The sequence below is a fragment of the Orbicella faveolata genome, unplaced genomic scaffold (genome assembly GCF_042242905.1).
Source record: "Orbicella faveolata isolate gen_17 unplaced genomic scaffold, um_ofav_v1 contig_15, whole genome shotgun sequence".
Lineage (NCBI taxonomy): Eukaryota > Metazoa > Cnidaria > Anthozoa > Scleractinia > Merulinidae > Orbicella > Orbicella faveolata.
In genome coordinates, this window is record NW_028301542.1 from 9,136,288 (window position 1) to 9,156,969 (window position 20,682).

At 40.6% G+C, this 20,682-nt stretch overlaps 2 protein-coding genes and 1 pseudogene across 2 annotated transcripts in view; 2 read left to right on the plus strand and 1 right to left on the minus strand.

Moving 5' to 3' along the window:
* The first annotated feature begins 2,831 nt into the window (after positions 1 to 2,831).
* LOC149113446 (alpha-1,6-mannosyl-glycoprotein 4-beta-N-acetylglucosaminyltransferase-like) lies at positions 2,832 to 5,477 on the plus strand. Its single transcript, XM_089288472.1, has 3 exons — positions 2,832 to 3,096; positions 3,596 to 3,679; positions 3,969 to 5,477. Exons 1-3 carry the CDS (start codon positions 2,832 to 2,834, stop codon positions 5,132 to 5,134), a joined length of 1,515 nt encoding a protein of 504 aa, XP_089144598.1. The 3' UTR covers positions 5,135 to 5,477.
* A 4,592-nt stretch (positions 5,478 to 10,069) lies between these two features.
* On the minus strand, positions 10,070 to 10,647 carry LOC149113447 (uncharacterized; annotated as a pseudogene).
* A 3,128-nt stretch (positions 10,648 to 13,775) lies between these two features.
* Positions 13,776 to 20,682, plus strand: part of LOC149113448 (uncharacterized) — a 39,773-nt gene continuing 32,866 nt past the window's right edge. Inside the window, exons 1-7 of the mRNA XM_089288473.1 lie at positions 13,776 to 14,139; positions 14,446 to 14,669; positions 16,097 to 16,213; positions 16,708 to 16,840; positions 17,005 to 17,462; positions 18,368 to 18,509; positions 19,479 to 19,892. Of these exons, the coding sequence (XP_089144599.1) occupies positions 13,776 to 14,139; positions 14,446 to 14,669; positions 16,097 to 16,213; positions 16,708 to 16,840; positions 17,005 to 17,462; positions 18,368 to 18,509; positions 19,479 to 19,892 (1,852 nt within the window). The remainder of the gene's footprint in view (positions 14,140 to 14,445; positions 14,670 to 16,096; positions 16,214 to 16,707; positions 16,841 to 17,004; positions 17,463 to 18,367; positions 18,510 to 19,478; positions 19,893 to 20,682) is intronic.

Here is a 20,682-nt window from a genome sequence, read left to right on the forward strand (position 1 = left end):
AGCGCGATTTGAAGTCTTTGAAATATCTACGAGTGCTTAGGCAAAGCGTTAATCACTACAAATTTTTAAAATATTTCGATCTGTAAGAATCTGATCAAACCTTCACTAATATGTAGTGAGTAATAATTTGATTAGTAAATTACCGAATTTGTTACGAACAAAACGTTTACCTATATTGCAGTCTTTTAAAGGGTAATATTTCGATTCTTTACACGTATATCAACACTTACAGAGACAACAATAATAAAGTAGTATTATTATCGTCATCATCATCATTATCATTATCATTATCATTCTTACTGTTATTATTATTGTTGTTGTTGTTGTTATTATTATTATTATTATTATTATTATTACGATAAGACTGAGAAAATGACTCCATTGTGATGAGCTGGGAGCAGGCACATTTATCATTTATTTCTAATTTGCACTGCAGTGCAAATTAATACAGGCGTGTTCGTAATTTCAGTTTTCATTCATATAGCAAATGAGAAATCGTCAGAAATGTAGCAATTTAACGATTTCTCGCGATGTGACTGAATAAGGTCAGCCCGCCCTACACGTACGCTCTTCTTCTATGGTATCGTGTTAACTTGCGAGTGTCTGCATGGGAACAATGTTTAATCATCAGCAAAAATCTGTTTTTTAATAATTTCGTATTGTTTCTGCTTATTTGGCAAATTTGCAGAAGTTCTTGAAAGAAAAGTCTTTGTACGTCCTTGCATACGGTGGGAAAAACTGTCCTGCTCTAACAAAGTCCCAAAATCAATGTACGTTAACAGGAAAGGCATTGAGGTCGGGCAACTTTTCTCTCTGGAGACGGCATTATTCACGAAAAGGAATTTATAATGCCAAAAACCGTATCAGATTGTAGAAAGTGGAAAATATGAAGCATTTTTTGTCTCCAACGGTTTTAATTTGGCCAAAAATTAAATGTGTCGCCCGTGTCCGGCAACTCGCTCGTCAGTCGTCACTCGTCACTCGTCACTTGAAACAGGAACATTTCAAGACTCAGCCTCCAGGTCATTCAACAGTCTGCCAGATAACATCAAGCTTGAGTCTAATACTAAAACATCTGCGAGGAAAGGTTATAAGTTTTTGAAAACTAAGGCCGAATGTAGATTAGATTGTTTTGAATTTACATAATTAATTAATTTTTTACATATTTGTGTTTTCCACATGGTTTTTTACTTGTAAATTATACTGATATATCTATATGTATTATTAATTTTTACTTAGCATATGATGAATGTAGAACTCACTCACTCACTCATCCTCTTCGCTCCTTCGTCAGTGGAGCATAAGGCCACGCAACAACAAGTACCATCCATCACGGTCTTGAGCTTCCAGCTCAACCGCATTCCATCTTATCCATCCCAGATCTTTCCGTTCGGCTTCAATGGTTCTCCTCCAAGTGATCTTTGGTCTGCCGGGCCTTCTCTTGCCTTCAGGGTTCCAGGTGAGCTCAACTCTGCAGTTGTTATCCTTCTCTCTCCTCAAAACGTGACCGATCCATCTCCATCGTCTGACCTTCAAAGTTTCTGAGATGGGACCCTCTCTAGCTCTTTCATAGAGTTCACGGTTGGAGATGGTGTACGGCCAAAATATGCCAAGGATTCTTCTTAGGCATTTTCGATGGAAGACACCCAGGCGCTCCATGTCAGTTTACCCTCCACATCTCAGCCCCATACAGGGGCATAGAGATCACGCAGCTCTTGAAGATTCTCAGCTTGGTGTGCTTGCTGTATGTCTTAAACCTCCGGACAGGATTTAGAGTGGCATATGCTCTTCTTGCGATTGACAGCCTGCGCGAGATGTCTTCATGTGACCCGCCGGCTCCATGGACTGTGGCACCTAGGTAGATGAAGGAGTTGACGTCTTCAACTTCTAAGCCATCAATGGCAATCCTGTGGGTGACCTTGGCGTTTGTTCGTAGCACTTTTGTCTTTGTGGTGTTGATACAGAGTCCGGTATACCTTGAGACCTGATGGAGGCGGCTGAACTTCTCTTGAAGATCTTCGTGCCGGCTGGAGAGCAGGGCTATGTCACCTGCATAATCTAGGTCCTCTAGGACCGTGGTGAACTTCCACCTCAGGCCTCTCCTTGCATTGGTGGTGTTCCTCATTACCCAGTCAATAGTGATGTTGAAGAGAAACCTGACATAACATAGCTCTGCTTGACTCCTGTCTCTACAGGAAACTAATCTGATGTTCGTCCGTTTTCAACAACGCAACAGGTGCTTCCATCATAAAGCTCTTGTATGATGTCGACGAAGTTGTCAGGAATTCCATAATGCCTGAGAATGTTCCAGAACTTTCCTCCTCTCACACTATCAAAGCCCTTCTTGAAATCGATGAAAGCAATGTACAAGGGTGTTTGCCATTCAGCACTCTGTTCTAAGATATTCCTGAGGATGAAAATCTGTTCAGTTGTCCCTCTTCCTCTTCGGTAGGCAGCCTATCCTTGCCGTAATTTCTTCTCAACTCCATCCTGCATCCTCATCAGGAGCATTCTGCGGAAGACTTGTTATGGTACTGAAAGTAAGGATATCCTTCGGTAGTTGTCACTTCTTATTCACTTCTCTGAAACCTACCCACCTTACCTCGCTGAGTCCGAGAATGCTCAGCTTGTACCTTCTCATTTCTTTCATGAATGATGCTGTCTTTCCGATGGTATACATTGTTCTGACGTTCCAGCATCCTATGTTTAAGTGGTCTTTGGGTGTAAGGAGGGATCTTTTACGCGGCCTTGTCGTGCTCCTGGCTTCCTTACGGCTTTCACCTGGAGCATTCATTGTTGCTTCAACCCAGTGGAGGAAACTCTCATCAGGGATGTCGCAGTTCGTACTAGTCCGATCCCGGATAGCATTTGTTTCTGAAGTGGTGTCTGTAGCAAGTTCGTTTTTTATGGGAGAGGGTTGCTGGTCCTCTACCCAACCTGATTTTACAAATCAGGAGACTGCCGGACTGCTTTTGTCAGGACTCTCACTCAAGACCTCTCTGACATGGTTGAATTTACCAGGGGTATGCACCCCAGTCAGTACAGCCCTTGAGATCATCGAGCCGCACAAGCCTCTACACCACGACAATGTAGAATGTAGAACTAATCTGTAAAAAAGCCATCATTAAACCATTATTATCATTATCATTATCATTATCATTATCTTTATCATCATTATCATTATTATTATTATTATTATTATTATTATTATTATTATTATTACTCGTGGAGTATCCGTAGGGAGGAAAATATTTGTGTAACTTTAAACAAAATATGTTATTCCTCATGAAATGAAACCCAGAGTACTTGAGCCAAGTATTAGAAGAGGCCAGAGCAACTTGGGCATTTTCTTATTTTTGTTTGTTGTCGTGAGAAAGACTATTATCGTGTCGTTTCGGCAGGACAGGTCGGTTTTGACTTTCGCTCGCACTGCGGGGGCAGCTACCATATGCAAGGATTTAACGCGTTAAAGTAGCCTATTCCCCTAAAACAGCGCGCGCACTTTCTACTCACCTCTTTTTTCATTCCCAAGTCAGTTCCAAACCTGAGTCAAGCTACACGAAAGTCACTTTAGTACTTTTCTTAATCTTCACAGGCGAACAGCCTTCTATTTGCCTGGAAAAAAAGATCATAAACAGTTCCACAATAACTAGACTGGGAAGCTACCCTAAAGGAAAAGGTAAGATTAGAATATTACATTTCAAATGCTATGTAGCTACGGTGCTGTGCAATGAACATTGGTCAAGAGAATATGAAGGGTAAGAGAGTTAATTACCCTTCTATACTCTAGTCGGATCCAGTCCTGTAGCTGTTTTCGTGGATCTAGAAAATGCGTGTAGAGACACTTTGGCTGATCACGTGCTTGTTTTTGGTCGTCAACCTTTAAAGCTATACTTCTCTCAAAATACATCCCTTCCATAAAAAAAGGCTTAGGAGTGTAAATGCAATCTGCTTTGTTTCCATTTTAGGCTTTCTTACTATTGGAATCTCATCAATTGCTCGTCCTAGTGGAGATAACTACCTTATTAGAACGATCCAAGGCTTGATAAACCAGACGAGTGACGAGGACAGGCGCGAAATCTTCGTAGTGATATTCCTCGCCGACTTTGATGAAGCAGCTAAATCTGCCACTTTGGTGGAGTTGTCGAATCGTTTCAGGAAATACATTAACCGAGGTTTTATTCGTGTAATTTTTGCACCAAATGAGTTTTACCCGTCGCTCTCGAATATGAAAAAGAAATTTCGCGATAATCCGCAGAGGACCTTTTGGCCCTCAAAGCAGAACGTGGACTTTGCGTTTTTAATGTGCTATTGCCACGATCTCTCGCAGTTCTATCTTCATTTAGAAGACGATGTACTTCCAGCGTCAAGCTTTTATCTCAAGCTCCGTGATTTCATCTCATCGGTTAAGACAACTTGGCTCATTCTGAACGCTTCCTTCAAGGGACACGTAGCCAAAATTTATCACGCCAACGACCTGGAGAATCTTGCCACCTATTTTTACCTCATGTACGACGAAATGCCCGTAGATTGGTTGATTACGTTTTGGCGAAAGATTAAACTTGATGGACCTTACCATCCAAATCTCAGTTTTCCTCCAGCTTCCCTGTTTCAACATATTGGAAGTCACTCTTCTTTTGCGGAAAACAAGCGCCGTGATAAAGCGAGGGAAAAATATTTTGACCAGTACGATCTCAAATACAAGGGTTTGAATCCTTTGGCGACCGTCAGCAGCCAAATGACGTCTAGTTATGGACATCCTCAAGATGCTTACAACAGGGGTTATGGCTATTTCAGGACCAAGAAAGTCAAGAAAGATGACTTTATTATTGTCCAGTTTACTCCAGCAGTGTTTATACGTAAAGTGTTCGTTGATACAGGCTCTTATATTGCTCCTGATGATCACCTTCGGTCAGCTGTTTTGCAAGCAAGTTTTAACAATAAAAACGAACTGCAGACAAATGCAAATGGAATTAAAACTTGTACAGTGTTTGAGACAATTGGAAATTTTCAACAAGGGAAAGTAGAAGTCACTTTCAATGAAGGTAAAAACACATCGTGTTTACGGGTGTTGGTGACACAAGACCAGACTAAATGGGTTTTCTTCAGGGAGATTGATGTTTGGCAAGTTTAAACTCAAGTCTTTGTGTTTAGGCCCTAGTTCAGTTTCAAGTTTGCAGGGAGGACTCTTACAGGCAAGAGACTATCTCGTTTTCCTCATTCTTTTGGTCAGTACCGAAATGATCTTTGTGTTGACAGACTCTAACAACAACAACAACCACAACAATAACAATAACAACCACGACAACAATAGAGGTAGTCATAGATATTAACAGGATTGTTTTTAAATTTTTGCGTAGAGGTCAAGATAGAGTTGTAAGAACAGCAATGATTAATTGTTGTGAAAATGGAGGGTTAAGGATGTTAGATCTTGAGACTCTAGTAAAATCTGTCAGGTTGTCGGTTCAAAAGATTGTACGGCTGGAAGTATTACCTCACTCATATGCTTAAACCATTTCAAGGTCTCTTTCTTTTTCAATGTGACTATGATCCTAAGGATTAGAATATATCAAATTAATTCTATGCCGAATTGATTAAGTTCTGGGCTGAGTTTAGAAACGCTGTCTCTGATAAGGACAATAAAAGCTCAATTATGTGTAGTAATAAAAACATAAGGACGGATGGCAAACTTGTTTTTTTATAAAAAAAAATATTTGAAAAAGCATAACGTTAATCAGTCAACTAGGTTTATCAAAGAACAATTTGGATTCATTGGATGTTATTAGACAAGAAACGACCATTAGTTGTAATTTCTTAGAGTGGTCTGGTTTAAGATCGGCAATACCCTAGTTCTTGAGGAAGGATGATGGTGAGAGTAATATAACAAAGTTGGGTTTTTTTTTGTAGCGATGCTTTCTACGACGTAAGTTTGGCCAAAAGCAAACAGTACTATAATTTGTTAATTCAATAAAAAGCTACCTTACCAAACGCTTCAAAAAAGCTGAAGGAAAAATTTAACATCAGCTATGAGCATTTATTCGAGGTATACCTTCTACCAATAAAAGTTTGCATAGAATTAAACGTCTTTAAGAGATTTTCAGTTTAAGGTACTTAACTATATAACTTGTACAAATATTCTTTTGAAAAAAAAGACATTTGTTCTTTCTGTGGATTAAGTAGAGAGGAGATAGACCATATAATAAAATGACGTATTACAAATTTTATATATGTGGAAGTTCATCGACATCTTATCATCGATGTAAAAACCAAGGTTCATAACAACTGGACGATCTCATAACATCAATGTTTCCCACGATAATTGAAGAAATAGTAACTTTACATAGCTGTTGTCGGGTTCCTATGATAAGAAATTCCGTTTTCTCGTCATTGAGAAGGAGTTTGTTGTAGTCCATCCATGAGCGAATGGCCTTAATGCAATTTTGCGCGGCAGTTATAGCACCTTGTTGACTTGACAACTCATCCGGCCTGAAGGAGAGATATAATATTCACACTTTTCATAAGAAATAGAAGTTTAAGCCTTTGACACTTTAATATGTAATTATAGACGCATTAATTTGCAGCCTCTTACATAAACCATGTGACCCAGGTTTTTTCTTTTAAAAGTAGATACAGTGTATCGTGTGTGCGTGTTTTTGTGTAAATATGTGTGTGGTGACCGTAAATTCCTGTATACTTAAATTTTTGTAAATTTACACTAAGCAATGCAGTGTTCCAGATAAGCAAGGGGTCTCAGGTCAAAAACCCGACAAGGTCAGCGACATGACTCGGCAAATTAATAAAAAATTTATGATGATTTGGTGGGAGCATGGGAAATTGACCCGTTGGAATTCCTCATTGGCACCATACCTTGAAAACTTATCTGGAACCCTGCAGTGTATAAATAAAGACAGGAGGGAAAAAAAATCATCATCAAAACTAAATGTCTTTCGATAACAGTAGTTAAACTTGAACTTCGCGAACGACCATGGATGATCCAACACTCCTAATTTGATTATGCAAGTGCTCAGTTGGCGGGTGGTGGTAGATGCGATGCATTTCCTCGACGATCAGCTGTGCAAGCTCATGGTGAGTCAATTACTTTGGGATGTCCTGTTTTGTATGGTAGGCATTGTGCTCTCTGTAGTCTTCCACCAACAACTGAGAATCCATCTTCCATCCTTGGATCAAGAGATTTAATTCTACTCTTCTTGTGGATCTCCTGGCCCATCTCAAGACACAGTATCTCGTCGACGAAAGACTCAACTTGCGCCCTCTTTACCAGATAATTCTGGACAGCTCTCAGTTCGTTCGACGTAAGTGCTCCAAGTAGACATGCTTCGTTCTTAACTCTTGCATTGTTTGCGAATCGCGTCACATAAGCTGTAACTCTTCTTCGTTTGGTCACAGACGAATACTTCTTCCACCCTAACAGCACCTTGTTTTCTGAGATGCACCAGCCCATCTTTCCGTCTTCTTTTCTTTCACGTTATCGTTCTGGCAAGGTGCCTTAATCTTATTTTCTGGCCAGAGCTCTGCTGATTCATACAGAAACTTGGGTCCACTATTGTAACAAAAGCCTGCGCCAAGTTCTGTAGGACTTAGTCCCCGGGTGATGTCATCTTCAGGATAAGCCTCTGTCGGCACATATCTCCAACTCACTGCGCCCGCCCCCAGTGTGGCCTCCAGATTGTCCATGATTGTGTGAATCTCAGATACCCGGTTTCCGAAGAATGCTTTGTAAGTGGAACTTGTCTGGTGGATTCAATGTAGGGCTGTGGTGGAGTCACTCTAAAAGGTTATCTTCCCTATCTTTGTGACCATTTCTTCTACCAGTGTTTCAGTTAATCGCACAGCAACTAGAGTTATCATGAACTCCCGTCCGCAGACAGACTGTGACTTTAAAGGGGCAACACGGCCTTTTCCCGCAATAAAGACTGCACTCTACTGTGTCATCTGTAAACGTTCGTCTTAGGTACGCACACGCGCCATAGGCATCCTGGCTAGCGTAGCAAACTACATGAAGTGCAGTCTCTCGGATAGGTTTCTGCTCTTGACGTAGAGCTCTCGGAGTTCTCACTTCGTCAAGTTTTTCTGCTTCCTTGCGCCATTCACGCCACTCTCGAAGATCAGCTTCTTTCAACTCGTCATCCCATCCATACTTCAAACGATTCAGATTGTGCAGGATGATCTTACTTCTAATTGAGAATGGGAGGAGGCGTTCTCGCGCATCCCAAACAGAGAATGCCTGGCTCAAGATTTTCCTCTTCGTGGTATCTGGATCCCCCTTCAGTCCGGTAAACTGGAGCATATCTTCCTGGGCATCCCAAACGACGCCCAAAGTTCTGTCTGTTGGTAACTTATCTTCACGCGGCTCGAGGAATCGTGGAGATTTATCTTGCTCCGGGATGGTTGTCATGATGTCTGGGTCATTTGTCAGCCATTTGTGTAGGGGGAAACCTCTACGGCGCAGCAACTCTGTTATCTGCTTCCGCATTTCAATAGGTTCCTCGCGAGAATCTGTTGATGGTAGGCCATTATCCATATAAAAGTGCTTGTAGACTGCTTTCACACACAGAGGTACATGTAAATCTTCCCCATTCTCATCAGCATTTCGCCTCATAATGTAGTTCGCTCTGGATGGCGCAGGCACTTCTTCAAACACTGTTCTCTCGAACTGATACACGCTTGGTACTTCTTCTAAATAGCCTTTCCATTAGAATCTCACCGCTGGCTTATCACGATCAGGGAGACGAAGCATATGGTACGTTTCTTTCACATCAGCAGCCATTGCAATTCTTCCTTCGCAAAACCTGAGGAAAACTCCAAAAAGAGAGGACAGAAGATCTGGTCCTGTCTAGATCTTATCGTTGAAACTTTGTCCCATGAATTTTGCCGATACATCGTATACTCTTCTGAGACGATCAGGTTTCTTGGGGTTGATGACAAATCGGTGTGGCAAGTACTAAGTCACGTTACTATCGCACTACACTTCCTCTTCGCTCAGCTTCTTCACGTAACCCTTCTCAATGTCATCGTGGATTGACTTTGCATATCTCTCTCTGATCTCGGGACAGCTCTCAAACGTCTTCTCTAGGGATTGCAGTCTCTTCTTTGCCATTTCGTACTTGTCGGGTGGAGATGGTTCTCTTCTCTCCAAAGTAGACCTGACACACGCGTCTTCACTCGCACTCTTAAAGGTTGTCTTTCTATTAGTGACAATGCTCGCTTGTCCTAAATCGAACGGGTTGGATTTGCAAGCTTCACCACGCCTAAGGTTTCTATCTCCGACTGAGTCATGACCAGCTGCTTCAGCTCCTCATCTTCAACTGAACTTCTTTCATACATTTTGAACCCATTGTATGGCGATGCTACTCTTCGCTCACCGGGTAACCAATTAGTCACCGCCCATCCAAGTAAGGTCTCAACTGCATATTTTACAGTAACTGTCTAATTTCTCGCGCGCTGATTGACTCATTTTTATCATCAATAAGAGTACAGAGGGATAAAATTTTAATTAATCAAGCTTTCAAGTTCAACTTTCAGCTCTCAGACTGTCAGCTGTTTAACCAATAAGATTTCATGGACTTTTTTAAGTAGCCAATCAAAAAAGCGAGAAAAGCTATTGACAATGTTCGCGTCATTTTGAATAAAATTCACTTATCTTTGTTTACGACAAGTTTGCGGCGTCTTTTCCCCTCATTTATTCCCGGTTTTTTACCATTTTAGGGTCTTGTTATTGTAAAAAACAAATTGACGTTAGTTTTTTATCCGTCTGTCCTCTTATTGATGATAAATTGCGCCATAACATTGCCAAAGTTTACTGCGGAACCATTCGCCTGCGGCTCGTGGTTCCACAGCCACTTTGACAATGTTATGACGCAATTTATCATCAATAAGAGGACAGACGCATAAAAAACTGACGTCAATTTGTTAAAGGTACTCTGTCAACTTCCGGTTGACCTGAAAGTTTTGAAATTTGTTTTGGTAGAATCAAGTCAGAGTTGTTAGTTCCAATTATGAGTTGCACTGGACCCATGTCGGTGTCATGTAAGTCCAAGTGCTTCAGGTGTTAATACTCTTGCTTGATTGCCGCCCAGTTCAACTTCTGATTCCTGCCATTCGGGCTAGGAATTGTCTTCACATATCGCAAGGAATACTTGACTTCCTCTTTTCCGACTCGTGCGACATGGCATTTCTTGATGTGCTGGGAAGTAAACACCTTCTGCACATTTACTCCTTGAATTTCGAGATCAACCTCTTTACCTTGAAGCCCAAGTGAGAGCGCTGAGCTTTCATCAATGTGTTGTGTTACAACCTGAGTCACGCAATGCCATCACTAGTTGTTTTCCTGTTTCTCCAAAGACAACTATGGGAAGCATTTCAACCAAAGCACGACGACCAGTCTCACAACCTGTGTACGCTGATTGGCGATACCCCTCGAAAGGCTCCACAGCCTAACGTGGTGACGAGTCTTCGCCTTCCAGGGAGACAGGTAATGGATCTCTCAACTTCTGGCATTCGTTCTAATTCACGTTTCACTTTTGCCCGTTCAATAAATTATAATTCGACTTCATGTAGAAGGGTATGATGACGCATGTCACAGTTCTCAACTTTGCATCCGTTCCTACTACGACATTTACTGAGACGATTTTAGCAGGCAAAAGGAGCCGTTACTTTCAAATGGTTTAAAAAACGTTTGTATGATTTAATTTAGACAAAGCGGACGCGTACCATGAGATCATTTAAAAGTTCCGTTTATATATGTTACTAACTGCACCCACATAAACAAAACAAACTGTAGCACGAAAAGGTAATGTAGGGCGGAAGTATAATGGTTGCATTATATCGCAGTGTTACTAACGACCCTGTATCATTTGACTCTGCTGCCAAACAAGTACGGCTTCTAAATCATAGCTTCAAGGTAGATTTAGTTAAGTTCTATATAAAACCACAAACAAATAACTCTTTAACCTGTTCAGTCCTGCAATCAGGCTGATTCATCTTTATTACGCTTGAGATCAGAGTTTCTCTTCTAGTGCCTTTTTCAAAGGGCCACTGTTTTCGGGTGGGTCGTTACTTTCGGAATTCTTCGGTATCACTCAAACCAATCAAACGTACACAGCCAATCCAATGAACCAATCAAAACTTGAATGAAATACATGTAGCTGTCGTGAAGTGCGGGAAAACGAGTGCGAGCTAGTCACAATTGGTTTTGGCTTTACTTATTACCCGGGCAATGAGGCCTGGGTTTAAATTTCGGCTCTCTTTTTTCAGTCGGGCCTCCGTAAGAAGCCCGAGTCATAAAATGCAAGCCTTTTGGTCGCCAAAAGGGGGGTAGACCATGGAAACTGGGGACGAGAATCGCGAAATTGCTCGCTCATCGTGACAGAATGCGGCGTTTTGCGAAGAAAGGTTTGGTGAGAATCGCGCCTTATACGTTCATCTCGCATACAAAGATGTCGATCGTGTTCGGAAAGGGTTATCTTGCTTGAAAGCCATGCGAATTATATTGCTTGAAAGCCATGCCAGCCAGGTAAGCAAAGGTCAAGCTCAAAAACCTTCTCGTAAGATGACAACCTAGCCGATCGCGGTATGAGTTCAAACTACGAAAACACTGACAAAAAATAGGCAGTCAATGACTGCATGTGGCTACTGTTGTTATTATCTAGAGCATTGCAGTAAAACAAATCATATTGCAATAAAACGAGCTAAATACGAAAACGTTTTTGGACTGGTAGCTCATTAAAAACATGCGAATTGTTTCTTGCGCCGCGCGAAATATGTGCTCTACAAATTTGTAAAGATAAGACTTTCGGTGACTTGAATTAAATATCTTACCTCCAAGTTAGTTGGCTTTCTAGTTGGGCGCAGGAGGAGGCATATTGTGCGGGGAATTGTGCGGGATTTTTGACTAACCACTGTTCTTACCAAGTCCTAAGGAAAATCTGCATTGACGATAGTTTAGCCAAATTTATTTCACCACTAGTTCAAATATATTTAGCAGTCTTAGCAATCGCCAATTCTTTTAGAAAACTGTGTCTGCCTGCTTAAGAAAATCATGTTACGTGACATGAACTAGACGAGTATGAAACCAAATTAAACAGCAAAACAGAATGCCGCATCTCCCCTTATAAATGAGTTCCTTTTTAACAATATTCCTGCCTTGATTCAATAAAAATATGTAGGTTAAATATTTCTTCATAAACTGCGTTAAGGGTCGCAAATGCTCGGAAGTTATCCTCAAAAAACACAACTTGAAAGTTTATACAAATTAAGTGCAATGCAATTTGCGCCTTGTCCTAGGACTGTTGTTTTCGCGAAGGAGTTTATATATTCGCTCTCCAAAGGGGATAATATTCTTTAAAAGGGTTTAAGATCGCAACACGGCAAAAATGTTCAGCTGCACAATTTACTCGGATCGCCACGACCAGTAAACGAACTTCGTACACTTTTCTGCTAGCATGTACAATGTAATCGCCATAAGTTGTAAAAAGACCTGGAAAATTCTTCGCAAACAAGTTCTCCATGAATGCGTAGACAGCTGTGCTTCATTCTTGAACCAAAATGGTTTAAACTCACTTGCGATTGGATTAGGAGGATACTCAAGGAAACAACTTGAATAATTAATATCGAAGTGGAACTCTTGTGCTAAAATATCGTGATTCTTTTGTTTTCGTTGTGTCTGAATACGCGTTTTCGTAAAGTACGATTTGATACTGCGGTGCGAAGCCCGAGTAAACGCTCTTAGAACGCCTAGTTTCATCCGGTTTCACTGCGCAGTCAGCATATATGCGCGCCGGCCATGCGCGCCTGAAATAGTTGCTACCAGAGCTCTTCGTTTCCCGACCGCTGGTCGAGGGGAATGAACATTCTGGGAACGAGATTACGTTCCGTCATTCTCGTCCCCAGAGCTCACGATCCTTCTGGCCTGCGGCAGGGATCGAGAGCTCTGGCTTGTTCCGATTTTCAGTCCGCGATTCGCGGTGAATATTCACCAATGTTCACCTCGCCTTCGGCGAATAATTGTTAAATACAACACTACTGAACTGGCTATTGATCATCACAACACAGTTTGCAGACTGAAAATCATTGGATTATATAAATAGCACATCGAAAGATAATCCTAGTTTCAATGCATAAAAACAAGTTATGCGAAGGTGATGTAAATCCCATTGTTATATACCTAGACTTTCAATGAACAAAACGAGCACTGTGATTGGTTGATTCTTGGTCACGTGCCCCTGATCAAATTCAAATGAATCCCGAACGGGATACAATTGCGCAGTTGTAGCCCGCACGCCGAATACAACAGCACGTGATCTGTGCACTGACTAAATTAAAAATGGCGTGATCTTCAGCACGTGCTCACGTCAACTTGATTGACGGGCCGAACCCGAGAACACTGGCAGTTTTCGGCTTAAACCAACGATGATCGATAATCGAACCCAGTGAGGCTAAAAGAAAACGCTTTTCTAGATTATCAGAGGAAGAACTACAGAATTTAATTGAAGGCAAGGATTCTGAAAATACGAGAAAAGCAACTAAGAACGCTGTTGTTACATTCCTGGCATACTGGAACGAAGTTAAACCAGAAGATGAGCGGGTAAAAAAATACAGAATATCTAGAAAAAATTCCGAAGATGGAACAGAATAAACTACTAGCGAATTTCTGACCGAACGCAAAGAAGCAGAACGGAGACAGCTACAAAAAGTCTGCTTTGATGGGAATACGATTTGGTCTTCAAAGACACTTTCTCTTAAAAAGAGAATTTGACATGATAAGTGATGGCGAATTCTCCAAATCAAATCAAATTTGTGAGGCGGCAATCGTCGAAATGAAGCGGCAAGGATTTGGCAAAGTTGATTACCACAACCCAATATCAAAGGAAGATCTAGAAAAGATCCAGTCCTCCTACAACCCATCTTCTGCAGATCCTAAATCCCTCCAACATGTGGTGTGGTTTAATATCATGTTCCAGCTTATACGCCGCGGCAGAGAAAATATCCGACTCCTCACGAAAGAATCGTTCGCCGAGCAGGCTGACGCAGTTGGGAAAACGTTTGTTTATCAAGTTCTTGATGAACTGGACAAAAACCACAGGACAAACGATCAACCAGATGATTCTCCAGGGGAGGGACGTATATATGAAAGATCTGAGAGTTCCAACTGTCCAGTTAAAACTTTTGAGCTTTATCTATCTGAGCTTAATCCAGCACTATCATGCTTGCGCCAAAGGCCGCGAGCGACGGAAAATTATAGCCGTTCTGATGAAGTCTGGTATTGTAATGTACCCCTCGCGAAAAATACGCTAGGAACTTTCATGAGTTCAATTTCTAAAGAGCTGAAACTTTCACAAAAGTATGCTAGTCATTGTATTAAGGCAACGGCCGTGTTGCTCTTGGATGAGTATAATTTTTAGGCTCGCCACATAATGCGTCTTTCAGGATACAAATCTGAGAGCAGCATTCGCTCTTACTCCAGGCGTCTTTCGGAGGTTAAGCAAAAAGAAATCTCACATGCTTTCAGTAGTGTCTGTTCCGTTGAAAATCTTGAGTCAAATAGCACCGCAATTGTGGCGATGCAAACAAGTGAAAATTCTCTTGGCAGAAACACAGAGCCAAACTCCCCTGACACTATGCAGAATTTCGCATCTCATAGCCAGGAGATTGTAAACTTTGACGCAGGAGCATTTTCTGGAGCAAACGTTACCATTAATTTTTACAATTCCAAATGATTTTGTATTCTAAGGAAAACGACCGATTTTTTAAGTTTACAAGACATGTTTCGACAGAACTTCTGTCATCTTCAGTTGAATGATTACAAAGCAAGTTGAATAATAAGTAGACAAAAATGCTAATTAAGACAAATAGTAACAAAAGAACGTGAAAAGGTGTAAATTAAAGGGATAATTTTAGATTTACATGGTGTAATTGCTGATTGAGGCAAGGTAGTTCTTTTTGAATATGGATAGCCTCCTTTATCTTGAGTTGAAAGCTGGTAGTGGCGTGATCTAAAATATGAAAGCAGTCTATTGAACACAATGAGCGACAACGTTCAGAATTCTGAAGATGTTTGAAAATGTGAGAGGCCCATGTTTTACTTTACTCACATTTTCAAACATCTTCAGAATTCTGAACGTTGTCGCTCATTGTGTTCAATAGACTGCTTTCATATTTTAGATCACGCCACTACCAGCTTTCAACTCAAGATAAAGGAGGCTATCCATATTCAAAAAGAACTACCTTGCCTCAATCAGCAATTACACCATGTAAATCTAAAATTATCCTTTTAATTTACACCTTTTCACGTTCTTTTGTTACTATTTGTCTTAATTAGCATTTTTGTCTACTTATTATTCAACTTGCTTTGTAATCATTCAACTGAAGATGACAGAAGTTCTGTCGAAACATGTCTTGTAAACTTAAAAAATCGGTCGTTTTCCTTTAAATCTTTACGTGTCTGCTGTTATCTAGACGATTTTGTATTCGTTTTTGAGGTTATGAAAGCATATTTTACTTTTTCATGTACTTCGAAACATTTGTAATTAATTCATTCAGTAGGATTGACGGTTGTGATTAAAGAAGTTGTGCCGTCTTTGTTTGTTTGTTTTTGCTATATGATTGTTTAAGGGAAAGTCTAAATATGTAACAAAGCACTTAATGTATGGTCCCTCGGGAAACTAGTTAGTTTTGTTTTCCCTCGAGTCCTGAAGAAATTTGACCACGTGACAAATGAGAATATCATCAGTGCAACCGTCATCAAGGGATTAATTTTGAGAAAGTTTGACAAGCTATTGTGAACATTTAAAAAAGGTTACATGCGTTTTTCTGGTCCAGCCTCGCTTTCATGCTAGGTCCCGTAACCACCTCATAATTAGCAGCTGTCACTAAATGATCAAATTGCGTATTTCTGCCCATTTTGGGTAAGTTTGACAAGCTTTTGCAAACATTAAATATAGTAATGTGTAATATTCTATTCCAGCCTCGTTTTCGTGCGAGAAAATCACGTGACCACTTCATAATCAGCAGTTATTACTAAATAATCAACTTAGATAGTTCTGGCAATTGGCTAACTATTGATTTTGGAACATCTCAGAGTGTCAATAAGATAAGACTGGAGAAGAAAAGCAGTGATGCGGGTTACGTTTTAACCTATACAGTCAAATACAGGAACGATGGAGGAGAATCATGGACAGATTATAACAACAGCCAGGTAATGGATTTAGTATTTGTTCGGTAACATAAGCTTCTTTTGACGTTCAATGTTGCATTACGATGTCATAACTGAGGAGATTCTGCTTGGCTGAATATATTTTTGAACGCTATTTATTTGTTCCACAAATAAATCATTGGTTTAATTACGGTGACCCTCAGCACAAAATCAGACAACAATGAATCCTAAAAATCAAATTAATTTACAATATAAGATTTCGCTTTGATGGACCACGCGATGTTTTTGAAGTTGACAAGGGTGCAGCCGTAGCATACGGGCGCAAATTTTTTGAGTTCTCTTTCGACCTAACATGGAAAAAATTTGCGTAATAACGGCAAACATAAGATAAGGTATCCAATTCTTAGTCAAGCTCGTGATTTTTTGTTTTTACTTTGTAATTTGAACTGTTACCGACCGATCATAGCTCGTTCATTTTCGTAAACACTTCGTAACAGCGAACAAAATTTCATAGGTTTATGTATTCATTTTAACAGGTGCTTGACGGGCAAAATCTTGCAGTGGTCAACATTTCTTCGGTGAGGTTCATTCGATTTTATCCCAAAACCTGGCACAACGAGATCTGTATGCGTGTTCAAGTCTACAAGGAAGTCGGCAGTGTTCTAACAGGTACGTTCCGTTTTTTAGGTTGTACACGTCTACATTAGGGGGGTGGAGGTCCTGCAAAGGGATATACCCATCACTACAAAACTAAAGGGGAAAAAAGGTTTTCTTTAAGGGTCAAATTATGAAGACTTTCATTTCCATTCCATGGCTACCTATGTTCCAAACAGGAGAAGCGTCCTCATTTCAATTTGCATCACCTGAGGCTAATGCATTGTTTCGTGATAAATTTGTGGCGGTAACCAAATCACCCCGGCACAGGTTTGAATCATGTAAATGCCTTTGCCCTCAGGCACTTTTTCAGTGGCTTTATCAACAAGTCTGTATTTCTTTAGACCTTGGAATCGACAATTCCTCAGTTATTCCAAATAGCAGCTTCACGGCGTCGTCTTGGAAATGTATGAGCACTCCTTCCTTAGCGTACCTCAAAGCAAATCGAAAATGCTATGCAGCTTGGTGTGGAACGGGGGCGTCCACCTGGCTTCAAATTGATATGAAGAAACACAAACTGCTGACACGTATCTTGACTAGAGGGCCAGCTCAAGGTAATCCGGTCACTTCCTTTTACTTGGCATATAGCTTCGATGGAACAACGTGGCAAGACTACGCCCCAGGGGGAGAGAGACAGGTAAGCTTCCTTTGTATTTCCTTTGCTTATAATTATTTACCTTCTCATTTGCTGCCTTACGATCGAGAACGCACCCACGCCGAACTATTGTAAACGTAACCAGTGGCGAATATAGAGGGGGGGGGGGGAGAGCCCCCCTTATTTTGTGTAAAAAAAAAAAAGATCGCAGAAGGAAGAAAAGACAAATAAATCGCCCCCACTCTCCCTCCACGCCTCCCCCCTCCCCTTAGCTCAAGGTCTGGATCCGCCACTGGTAACCGCAAGCTATTCAGAATAACGCAATGTCGACTCTCGAAGGGAAAGAAAAAAAAAATAGAGCAGGAAAATGCAATAATCCAGATGAAACAATGAGACTCATGAGGGGAGAAAACTCTCAGAAGAAGCTGCTTTATCAGTCAGCAACCATCCCCTTGTACTACATGTACTCATACGCCTTAAATTTTGCAAAAGTTTTGTAGGAACCACAAAATTGTTTGATAGATGATAAAGATGTGGCTGCCATATCGGTAGGAAAATTTTATGTCCGCAACATGTAATTTTATCATGTGCAAAAAAATTCAGTAATAGTATGGGCGCTTCCCATTCGACCAACAATTCCGCAGGTTTGCATTTCCGGAAAATGTCACGGGCGAATGAAACAGCACTTACGACAACTTCGCGAGCTATACCGAAATTTCCGAAAATTTATTACAGCGCGGGAATTAACTTTCCATTTGATTTTCATACCGGAAAGTCCAAATTTTCGGTTGAATGGTTCCCATTTCGGAAATTTTGACAATTTCAGATTGTTTGGAATTGCCAAGGAGCTTTCTAAACAAGCCATTTGCCACTCTTTCGAAAGTCCCGGAATTTTTGGTTGAATGGAAAGCGAACATATTGAGTGTTTCCTATTTCATTCATTGCAGAAACTGTGCGGAGACTGGACCAATCAACAATGGACAAAACATGCCTTCCTCCCACCTCTGGAAACTCGGTTTCTTCGAATTTTACCACATGATTGTGTCTCCCCTTGTTGTATGAACGTGAGACTCTACAATCTTAGAGGAGGTAGGTCAGAAAGTTATTACATTGCTGCGCTGTTTCCGAGTCGACAAAGTGTTTGATGAATTTATGACAACTTTTTCATATCCTTTTGACCGGTTTTAAATTGCAAAAATACATTCCTTAATTGTTACATTTTCGATAAGCTTCTAGGGAACTAGTGAAAAAACTAACAAGAAAACCAGCTTCTAAAATTTCGCACTAATGCGTCACACCATAAATGATCAAGCAGGTTCGAAACGATTTCCTACGGTTCACATTACCTGTGAAATGATTAAAGATTCAAATACTTTGGCTCTAATTTTGTGTGCAAGTTATTGATATTTCTGTTAACTTTTATAGAAGATGTTTTGTTAGGCCTTTTGTTTCAAGGTAGCCTGCGAACGCAGACGTATTTCCGGCTGTCACTTGGTTCCGCCGAAAAATAACGTCTGCGAACCCGAGCCAGAAAACGATTTCTGTGACGTAGGAATTCTAAGCCAATCACAGTTTAGCTCAAATAACCCCAGTACTACCGCGCGAGGTGTTCGCTGTGAGGAGCACTCGAGTTTCATTCTATCATGGAATCTGATTGGCCAAGGAGGAACAAAAGTCATTACGTGACAGAAATCGTTTCCTGGCTCGGGTTCGCAGACGTTATTTTCGGCGGAACCAAGTGACAGCCGGAAATACGTCTGCGTTCGCAGGCTAAATCAAGGTTGTTTAGGTCAGCTTTTTGACCTTTTTTGTTGCCCTGGCAATTAAAGGCTTCTATGAAAAAATACTTTTAAGGTCATTTTTTCTCAAATACTCTACAAAACCTATTTGGTTAATAACCATTTTCTTTTTCATTTTTAAAGCTTACAATATTAGTAATAAAGAAGAAAGCCCTCAGAATTGATTTTAAAATGTGAAATGCGTTTATACGTTGTCCCAACCCTTCCTCCGACATGAACTTACACTCTAAAGTTTTCATAAAACCTTCTTTCTTTTGAGGGCAAACCGACTACATAATAGCATCAGGCGGTGAGCAATCAAACAGTGAGGGCTTTGCCATGGATCACACGTATAACATCCCACAGAACACATCTTCATATCACCTAACATTTGCAACAGAATCAAGGCGTTGGTCCATGCTACTTCCTGCTGTTCCTCTTCGTTGGTTGCACGTGACCATCACGTGGAGCACGATCTGGGGACTAAAGTATTACGAGGATGGGAGACTCGTCAAAGAGGAAGTGAACTTTAAGCTGGCCGGAACTAGTCATACGTTTGATAAAATAACGATTGGCAGACCTCCTTCTATCGATTCCGTAGATTACGCTCCACCCACTTTTCAAATGTCCGACCTCGTGTTTTGGTATGCCTTTTTGTCAGAAGCAAATGTGATGGAAGGGTTCAGCCTATCAGGTACTGAAATATGGCTTACAATAAACAGTGAGTTTTGTTTCCCAATGATCCCCAAACAAAACTCGCTGTTTCCCGTGGGACCAGTCATTTATTTTGTTGCTATACTTCCAACTCAAAACTAGAACAAACTGCGAAAAACTTTTGTCCTTGACGTCGGCTGGCACAACAAATTTGCCGTGGTTTCAAGATGCACGACCTGATCAGGTATGAGTCGAAAGTTCAAGTTGTTGATTCCCTAGGGATTGTGTGAGTTTTAACCCATGACATGTGACACGTTCTCCTCCAATCGGAAAACGTATTTGAGTCGGGAGGTATAACAACGAGTTTTTAATTCTGCTGAGAAATTTAAATGATTTTATTTCTGCTGGTATCATCTCGATCTATATACAACAAATTTTTGTTAATATAATTTATATTACAGCGCTTTTCAGTAACACGCGAATTCTGAAGTTCAAAACCTAACTAACGACTGCGTTTTCGTTGGCGTCTCGACAGCATTCAATGAACAAACAAAAACAAAAACAAACAAAATGAATCGAGACCCGCTAATAATACGTCCAATACCACACCACAAAATACAGAATGAGTAAAAATGGATACAAGTTTTATTTTGGAATCTGACTTCTTTTGTTTTGCTTTCAGTTGTCAAATATTTCCTCGGCAATAACCGCTTTACTATTAAACATCCGCTTTTATTTGTAGCTTCATTTATTTGCCTGGTGACTGAGCAAAACAGAGTCAAAGCAAAACTTGTATCCTGTCTATATGTTGCGGACATTTTTGTTTCGAA

Coding starts and splice junctions, on each gene's coding strand:
- LOC149113446 (XM_089288472.1), top strand. CDS start 2,832: ATGTCGCAGTTCGTACTAGTCCGATCCCGGATAGCATTTGTTTCTGAA. Junction 3,097..3,595: donor ACACCACGACAATGTAGAAT/GTAGAACTAATC, acceptor TAATCTTCACAG/GCGAACAGCCTTCTATTTGC. Junction 3,680..3,968: donor AAGCTACCCTAAAGGAAAAG/GTAAGATTAGAA, acceptor TTTCCATTTTAG/GCTTTCTTACTATTGGAATC.